Raw genomic sequence first — 10,229 nt, 5'->3', positions numbered from 1 at the left:
TTTATTTCAAAGTAGGCCTACACATGCACACTTGTTGTAACAGGTAAAATTAAAAAAATATTAAAACTTTTAAAAGTTTATAAACTGTGTTATGTTTTGCAGCTCCAGACTATTTTTCTTTAGTGGAAGAGGAGGCAAAATGGCTCCTTTGATAGTAAAGGTTGCTGACCCCTGCTCTAGGTAGGTCATCTATGTTGAAGGTATCGTAAGATAATGCATTTATATAAGATAATGCATTTCTGAACACAGGAATTTGTTGGAACCAGTAGGCTGAAATGACATGCACAAGGAACTCTCCAAAAGATGCAACTCTCCAAAACGTATTATCCTAAGATACCTTCCACATAGATGGCCTAGTTAGAGAGATATTCTACTCTGAAGAACAGAGTAAGTGTCTCCCATAGAGGTTTATCTGTGGTGTTACATTTTCTTTTTGAGATAAAGAATGGCAGCAGTGCCTGTTATATTTTATGCTGTGCCTTTGTATCCCCACCATGGTAACAGGCAAGCAGCACAGAGACACAGGAGACAATAAAGTAAAAATATATAAAGTGGACTTCGCAACAGTTACTTTTTTACATTTAGATCATGCGTTCTGTATGTAGGTATGGCATTTGAGGTATTTATTATCGTTTCCAAAACCTTATATGTTTTTCTCTCAAATGGGAAACATTAGCTTAGTCTGGGCTGAAGTATAACAAAAGCTTACTAATAGAAAATCGGGGGAAGGGAAAGAAAAATCAGGCTTTTTAAAGGCACAAATGAGGAGTTATATATATATATATATATATATATCAATCAAACAATAGTAACTTTATTAGAATACACAAAATAATAATAATGAAAGTTATACATAATTATTTGGGTTGATAAACTTGTAATGAAGCAAAGAGCCTCACAATGGGTTCCATGCGGACACGTATCGCCCCTAAGGGCTTCATCGGGTGATTAGGGGGCCCTAAAATGCGTACAATGTGAAGATTAGACCAAATAGGAGAAAACGGTGTATCATTTATTAGTCCATGAAGAACATTCCAATCAAAATAGGCAGTTTGGATGCTTTGGGTGCCAGTTGCAGTGTGTGATGGTTGCCAACGTGATGGTATAAGTGAATTACCTTCAAAAAATGAAGTTTTTTGTGGAGTAAAGGCAGATTATATCTTAAGGATCATATAGATGGTATTGGAATGCTGGTAAATTTAAAGGGTTATACAGTTCAAGAGGGTTACTTGTACACGTACGTTGCTGTGGAATGTAATTAATACGTCAGTTCTTGAAATTTGAGACACTGTTCATATTTGCAAGAATACCAATAGGTCACAGTAAGTGGATTGTTTTGTAAAGAACGTTGTGGTATAGTGGTGAGGGCGAGCCGGCGGCAGCCATCTATAAAGAGGGACACTTACCCTCATCTACCCAAAAGCTTACCAATGATAAAAGTTGTTGCTTGTTTTTCTTTTACAAAATGATGTGGGTGTCAAATATTTATTTATGTAAACTTGTCAATTTAATAGAAGATCTCTATGTACTGTTATTTTATTCCTATATGTATTGAGATTCCAAAAATAGTTTTTCAAGAAAAAACTGTAAAGACTTTTAGCTGCAGCTCCTTGTCCACTAAGATAATATTGGGTTTATGCATCACATTCTTGCAATGTAGTGTTTTCAGGAAAACACTTGCATCTGAACTATGCCATATTCAAAGCGTATTATATTTTATAGCTGCTCTGAAGCCAAATGTACTGAAAAAAGGGACTGGCCCTCTTACTCTGGCACCTGGGAAATAGCAGTAAAATGATAAGATATGAAAAGTCTAGCAAGGCACATATCAGAAACAAAACACGTCCACACAATTCACTGTCAAGGCGACACGTTTCTGGGTAAATCTCAGCCTCTGTCCAATTATTATAAAAAACCTAACAAGATGCTTTTGGCAGGCGCTGGATAGTAAGAAAAATAACAGTGGACAAGTGCTAACAAGGGACACACTGGTCTGGAACTTGTCTCTGGGGGGATCTGCACATACATCATGAAACTAGAAAATCATTTCATTTCAAGTGTGATAGCACACAGCGTAAACCTGCTACTTACTTCCTCTGCAATTGTTAGAAAAATAGAAGGCCTGTCATTGCTACGGAGATGAACCTACCCTTGATACTATACAAATAGAGGCATGCAGCAACAAATCCATTTCTTTGTTTGATTTTCAAGTGAACAAATGAAGGAGAAAATGTGCTACTATGAAAGGCCTGGCCATCAATGCCAAAGGATGCATATGAGCCCTGGCAATGATGTCTGATCCAACCACACTGCCTTTACAGAAGACCCTGAGCTGGCTAAAATACCTTTTAATCGAACATAAAAACAAGTTATAGTTTTGTTTTGACTTTATTCACATTAAATGTTACTTTACACAGGTTACTGTGTAAAGTAAATAACTAATAATGCTGCTCAGGTCAAATCACCCCAATCAACAATGACACAATACATCAATACACTGTGCTCACATATTATACATATTTTCATTTTAACTTCCCTAGCAATCAGATTAGGTTAGTAGGTTTGAGTGTCAAGGCGGTACATTGTTTTAGGTTTCCTGCCTGGTCCCAACCGCACTGCCCTACAAGCTCACATGTCCTGATCATCTCGCCAGGGACACAAGGCTAGGGGACACAAATGCTCGGCAGGCATTCTCTGTGGACGTCGCAGGCTCCTAAGGACCAGATAAGCACTTTACAATGCCACCCTGAGTGTGACTCGCGTTACCGCATTTGGTACTGAAAATTACCCTCGGGAATACCACCAGGAAGGTTAATTGCCCTTTCATAGTTATTCCTTCTCTTCAGCACAGAACTAAATCTTAAGACTCCTGTACCCAACATGTGTGTTTACATGACTGCAAAGGCAGCCAACTGAAAAAAGAGCAATATCTGTTCTGCACTCAAAAGTGGCTTCTCAGCCCTGCTTTAAACATACAAACAAGTCTGTAATTACCTGGCTGAACTCAAAGACCTGTAAATCATTGTTCAGCATATCCCCTTTTCATTGACATCAGCTGCAATGACTACCAAAGTACTCATCCTCACAAAAAGCTGCCGTGCATGAAAACACTGGCAGCCAACTTCTGCTGAATATGTTTAACTTTTAATAAGGTGCCACAACCCCTTTATGGAGATAATGGCCATATATCTTCATATAAATAGGACACTTATAAATACTAATATGTTCTTCTTCTGTATCTGTAGAAGTTAAGCAGAAATGGTTAATCATTTTGATTAATAATAGTCATTTTTAAACCCATCTTTAACAAGCTCAGTTGGATCCATTAGCCATCTAACAACGTAAACCCTTTTATTACAAGTGGAATGTACCTTGGCAGAGAGAAATTCTATTCAACAAAGCCAGGGGCTGTCGAGCTGCAGGCTACAGAACAGGAGGAGGGGTGATTAATTTTGAGGTGCTGTAGACAGGCCTGAATAGCACTTGAAGACGTTGAAGTGCTGCTTAAATTATAAGCGAAAATCTTATACAATAAAGCACAATGGCCAGTGTAGACAGAACAAACGCAAAAACTTAGTTAGGGAAGATTAGTTAAAAAAAAGTCCTGGTTGAGGGTAGATTTAATTTCAGGGGGAGAGTGAACTACAGTTCTCTATATCTAAGATGTATGACACAAGTGACAGCTCATGGCCCTCTAATCTGAGCAAAATCTTCAGTGGTCGTTAATTTAAAGAAACATGGACATAATAATGTGGACATCAGGAACCAGTTGATCTGGTCTAAAGCACAACTCCAGCCATTTTTGTTATAGAGTAGTGAATAAAGAATAGGGATACATTCTATCTCTTTATGTCCCTTTGATATGGGGGTTCGGGTTGTCAACGAAATAAGATAGGCTGGACAGAATTAAAAGTGCTAAAAAATGTGGCACACAGGCTACATGAACTATTTGTCTGTATAAATAAGATGTGATCACACTGTGGTCGTGGCATGTGTCATGTAGAAATCCTGACTGTATCACCTTACCAGAAAACCTTTTGCCACCGGCTGGCTTTATCCAGAGTTCACACATCTGTTTCCATAATGAGACACAGATTAAAATATCTACAGCTAAGCACAGCCGCCAGCACTCTCAATTGCTCCCTATGGTGAATTTCATCTTATTGTTCCTGGCAATGGTAGGACGGGGCAGAAAGCAAAACGACTTTTTAATTGGCTAATATTAGACACTGCCTAGCGGTGAATTTTTCGGATCTTCTTAATAAAAAACAAAACACTGTTCTGAGTCCAGAAAAATCAATACTTTCTGTACGCAGTGTCTGAGAAGAGATGGCGGCATTGCACTCTTGAGGCTCATCTGTTTTAATCTGCTGGACGGTTAATATTTTAACTGCTTGAGCAGATTGTATGAATCCTTACAATCCAATAAAGGCAAGGTGATAGTATATGTGCTGTATATGAGTTATAGGTGAGGAAAGGAAACACTAGGCTCCTTATTGGATTTGGGAATAGGAGACTGGCTGATGCTGCAGAGCCTCAATGTTCAGATGTTTTCTAATTCTGCGTTTTACAGAAGGGTGAAATAAAACATCACTTTAATTTCCAAGATAAATGTAAGTCTGATTTATTTTTTCCTTTGGCCCTGCTTTCTGAAATATGTGAAGCAAAATCAAAGTGAAACAATGCAGAAGTTATCTTATGCTGCTGAGTGATCAGCAGTAGTAAATCTGAAAATCTAAAAGTAAAAATGATTTTCCAGTTTTATATGTGTACTCATTTCTGCCTTGGCTCCTGGCTTTTTTTTGTCTTATTGTTGGACATACAACCAGCATAGAAGAAAAAAAAAATCTAGGAAATTGTAGGCATCTCATAAAGCATCCTATAAATGTGCAAATCCAAGATCTCAAGTTTACAACTTTTATACAGGTTTACCTGTCCAGCTGCCTGACACACTGGCTGAATACATTTTAGGATACACGATCACAAATTTATTAAAGCCAGACTAACACCCACTCTCTCTATAAAAAAAGACACCTTACCTTTTCTGTTCCTGTCTGATCCATGCTTCAAGTTCTGAAGAAAAATAAAGTAATAGAGGATGCAATTCTGCATTGATGCATATATCAGGGAAGTAGTTTGGAGTTTTTAGGGTGGCCTGACATGAGATGGCAGTGAAAACACAAATTGTTTTTTTAATAACTATGCATTGTCTTATTGGCTGAACATTCCTTTTTTTTCCACTAAGCACCAACCGTCTCAGGGAAACTACAGCAATTATTCAGGAATATCAATTTGGCACAAGAACTTTTGCTCACTGTTTGGCTGGTGAAACAAGTAGCTTTTTAATCAAGTGGAGTTGGAAAAAACAGGAGTTTGAAAACAAAAGGAGGTAAATCCTTATAGTAACCACAAACTGTAAGTAAACTTTTACAACTCCTTGTATACAAACAAACATTGTAACTGGGAAAATGAGTGGTAGCAAGGTGGAAAGTTTGGTTCAGTGCACAGTCTACGATATGTATGCACAAATGGAGTAACAGCTCCTAGGTGAATACCGCTGTGACAGACGTGAGCAAGTTGCCCTTCTGGTATCTCGCATTGGAGAGCTGGAGAAGTGCACTGCAACACTGAAATCACTGGATCACCTTGAGAGGGGTCTCCTGCTCACTGAGCAGGCAGTTAATGGCTTAGATTTGGCGGGTGGAGAGGTTAATCAGGATGAACATGTAGGGAGTTTGGTTAATGTAACTAGAAGGTGTAGTAGGGGCTCCCAGAAAAGGAAGGTCAGCCCTGTGTTTGAGCACCTCAACATTTTTGCAAGGTTATGTTACATAGTAGGTTAGGTTGAAAAAAAAAAAGACATAGGTCCATCAAGTTCAACCCCTGGGGAATAGTTGGTCCAGAGGAAGTCTAAAAAACCCCTGGTAAAATTTGCTTCAACAGAGGAAAAAAAACTCCTTCCTGATTCCATGAGGCAATCGGATGTTCCCTGGATCAACAGTCACTGTTGTTTTTACTTTTAAAGCTTAATACCCTGTGCTTCTAGGAAAACATCCAGCTTTTTCTTAAAGCAATCTATAGTAGTGGTTGCTGAAACTACTCCCTGAGGGAGCCGATTCCACATTTTCACAGACCTTACAGTGAAGAATCCCTTCCTTATCTGGAGCTTAAACTTCTTTTCCTCCAGACACAAAGAGTGCCCCCTTTTTCTTTGTAATGATCTCAAAGTGAACAATGGGGAAGAGAGTTCTTTATATGGACCGTTAATATATTTATACAGGGTGATCATATTCCCCCTTAAACGTCTCTTTTCAAGTGAGATTAGATTCAGTTCAGCTAATCTCTCCTCATAGCTGAGCTCCTCCATTCCTTTTTTTTTTTTTTTTTTTTTTTTTTTTTTTTTAAATTAGTTGCCCTTCTTTGCACCCTCTCTAATTGGAGAATGTCCTTTTTGTGAACTGGTGACCAAAACTGGACTGCATATTCCAGATGTGGTCTGACCAATGCTTTGTGCAGGGGCAGGATTATGTCTTCATCTCTGCAGTCCATTCCTCTTTTCAAAAAAAAAAAACACTTTACTAGCTTTAGATATTGCAGCTTGGCATTGCATACAGTTATTAAGTCTATGATCTACCAGAACCCCCAGATCCTTTTCCATTTCTGACCTCCCCAAATGTATCAAATGTATTACCCCTAGACAGTATAAAGCATGAATGTTGTTAGCTCCCAAGTGCATAATTTTACATTTATCTATATTAAATGTCATTTGCCACTTGGCTACCCAATCAAACAGTACATCCACGTCTGCTTGTAGATTGTAGAATATGTATGAAACCTATACAAAGGAAAATGGCAGAGCTCAAGCCCAAATTCATAATAGTAATGTCACTGCCTTAAATGAGTCACAATGGCTCAGAATTGATATGACTGAGAAACGGCTGGGAAAAAATAAGGTTGACAAAGCACCAGGACCTGATGGATTACATCCACCTGTCCTCAAAGAGCTGAGCTCAGTTATTTCAAAGCCATTATTTTAAATTTTTAGAGACTCTTTAGTCACTGGCAAGATACCGAAGGCCAATGTGGTTCCTATCTTCAAAATGGGATCAAAGTCATTACCAGGTAACTACCGACCAGTTCGTTTAACATCCAAAGTTGGAAAGGTCGTAGAGAGTTTGATGAAGTACTACATAGAGGAGTTTCTGCTAGAAAGTAATATTATAAGTGATAGTCAGCATGGCTTCAAGAAAGACAGAAGTTGTCAAACAAATTTACTCTTTTTTATAAGGAAGTAACAGGTAGAGAGTGGAGAACAAGTTGCTATAGCTGATATAGTATACCTGAACTTTGCTTAAAGCATTTGACACTGTACCCCACAGACAGTTAATATGCAAGTTAGGGTCAATAGGTTTAGAAAAGTCATTCAGAGAGTTGTAATTAATGATTCATACTCTGAATGGTCTAAGGTTATTAGTGGTGTACCCCAGGGTTCAGTGTTGGGACCTTTACTGTTAGATGCAGCCTAATAAAAGATATAGCATTAAAAGTACCATTTCTGTGTTTGCAGATGACACCAAACTATGTAATGGAATTAAGTCCATACAAGATATCTATAATCTACAAGCAGACCTGGATGTACTGTTTGTTTGGGCAGCCAAGTGGCAAATGACATTTAATATAGATAAATGTAAAATTATGCACTTGGGAGCTAACAACATGCATGCTTCATACTGTCTAGGGTGAATACATTTGGCTGAGTCAGAAATGGAAAAGGATCTGGGGGTTCTGGTAGATCATAGACTTAAAAACAGCATGCAATGCCAAGCTGCACCATCTAAAGCTAGTAAAGTAGTTTCTAGTAGCATTGTCAGACCACATCTGGAATATGCAGTCCAGCTTTGAGCACCAGTTCACAAAAAGGGCATTCTTGAACTGGAGAGAGTGCAGAAAAGGGCAACTAAATTATTAAAAGGAATCGAAGAGCTCAGCTATGAGGAGAGATTAGCTAAACTAAATCTATTCTCCCTTGCGAAGAGACGTATAAGGTGGGATATGATCACCCTGTATAAATATATAAACGATAGAGAACTCTTCCCCATTATTCACTTTGAGATCATCACAAAGAACAAGAGGGCACTCTTTGCGTCTGGAGGAAAAAGAAGTTTAAGCTCCGGATAAGGAAGGGATTCTTCACTGTAAGGTCTGTGAAAATGTGGAATCGGCTCTCTCAGGAAGCAGTTTCAGCTACTATAGATTACTTTAAGAAAAAGCTGGATGCTTTTCTAGAAGCACATAATATAACTGGGTATTAGGGTTTAATGTAAAGATAACAGAGACTGTTGATCCAGAGAACATCCGATTGTCTCATGGAATCAGGGTTTTTTCTTCCTGTTTAAGCAAATTGTACCAGGGTTTTTTTGTCTTCCTCTGTACCAACCATGTCCATAGGGTTTTTTTTTATCTGGGATATGTTAATTTCCCTAGTGGTTGAACTTGATAGACTTATGTACTATGTGGTTGAACTTGATGGACCATTTCAGCCTAACCTAATATGTAACTGACGGCCTAGGATTGTCTACAAATGTCATAATTTGTTTACAGACATAACTTGTTCACAGACAGAAAGGCACCTTCCCTGGATGCAGTGCTTAGGGGGGTGCATCAGGAGCCTTCCCTTTCTCAGCACCGCTTAGACTGAAAACTCAGCCCTACAGATTACATTGTGAAATTGTGGCTCTCCCTGTGTAATCAGGGGAACTCCACTTCGTGGGTTAGTGTGACAGCTAAATAAAGCATAGCATCTTGTGCCTTCTTCTTTGGTCCTGCTCTGTATTCATTTATGAAGAAGTGTAGCTTTTCATTAATTAATATGCAAAAAAATAAAAGAAATTGTTAATTGTTGAAAAAAAAAAAAAAAAACACAACAATTCACATAATAGGATCTGTGGTTAAAATGTAATTCAGTGTGTATATTTATTGACTCCTATCATCCCAACCTTTTTTTTTTTTTGTTTTTTTTTTTTGTTTTTTTTATTGTTTGCGGTTTGCATTCAAATATACATTGAAATATGTATTTTTTTACGTTTGCCAAAATAAAAAACCTGGCAAAGGAGAACTGGGGTTCAGGGGTTGCATTTTTTCACCCTATTCTGGCGCTTAAGTAACCATTTCCATGTGATCATTTTGGGCCAAATGAAGCAGTGTTTGTTGCTAGGAACCCATGCAGCGATGACAAGCATTTTCAATCTTTACAAAGGACTGTTTTTTAACTGTAGAAATGTCTGCAGTTGTAAAGTTAAAAACAACCACATATCACTCACTTTTCTGTACAGAAAAAGGGAACAAATCCTTTACAATATATGCACCATTTACTGGCCCAATCAAACTGATAACAAAAGGATAAGCAGATACGTGTATGCTGCTGTCAATTTGCTTTATTGATTTATGCACTTATCTTTGGTTAATCTTACCCATCATATCCAGGATGCTCTGGTGGTTGGAGATAATGACACAGGGGCCATCAAACTGAAAGTTTTCCAACCCTCTCACCTTGAAACGCAAGCCAAAAAAATACTTTATAGTGCGCACAAAAGCCCGGATTATCCTAGAGAAGAAATAGATATATGGGTATTATTATTAGACAGGATTTATAAAGAGCCAACATATTAAGCAGAGCTGTACATTAAATAGGGGATGCAAATGACAGATGAATACAGACCGTGACACAGGAGGGAGGACCCTGCCCTGGAGAGCTTACAATCCAGAAGGTGGGCGAAGTAACACACAATAGGGGGGGAGATATGTAGTTGCGGTTTCAAAAGACTGAAGAAGATGGGTAAAAGTAAACCTTATAAAAAGTATTGCAATACATACATACATATATTATATATACCAAATGCTAAAAACATTATGGGCGTTTCATATCATTCGATTGTGCAATTATCACTATAAATAATGTGGTATACCACCCTTGTGGGATCACCTTTTCTGGGGTAAAAGGTACTCTCAGACTGCAGAAGAGGTGTATGAAGCACACTGAAGACCCTACGTAGATAAGGTTGAAACTGACCCGCAGTCAGTTTTATTAACCACCTTGCCGTTAAGCCCGAGCATGCTCGGGCTAAAAACTTTTGCAATTATGGTTAACCCCGAGTTTTTGTCACCAGGTGGTTAAATGTAAACAAATGTTATGTTGCAATCCGATTGTCATACATTGTATGACAATCGGA

At 38.2% G+C, this 10,229-nt stretch overlaps 1 protein-coding gene across 1 annotated transcript in view; it reads right to left on the bottom strand.

Annotated features, from left to right (window-relative positions):
- The window catches only part of AGPAT2 (1-acylglycerol-3-phosphate O-acyltransferase 2), a gene marked incomplete in the record, with an annotated part of 41,644 nt that overhangs the window by 13,909 nt on the left and 17,506 nt on the right, over positions 1–10,229 (bottom strand). The window contains 1 exon segment of the mRNA XM_072430928.1: positions 9,471–9,604. Coding sequence (XP_072287029.1) covers positions 9,471–9,604 — 134 coding nt within the window.

Source organism: Pyxicephalus adspersus, chromosome Z (assembly GCF_032062135.1).
Source record: "Pyxicephalus adspersus chromosome Z, UCB_Pads_2.0, whole genome shotgun sequence".
Taxonomy (NCBI): Eukaryota; Metazoa; Chordata; class Amphibia; order Anura; family Pyxicephalidae; genus Pyxicephalus; species Pyxicephalus adspersus.
Note: the sequence above shows the minus strand (reverse complement) of the source record. Positions and strands in the feature narration are given on the sequence as shown.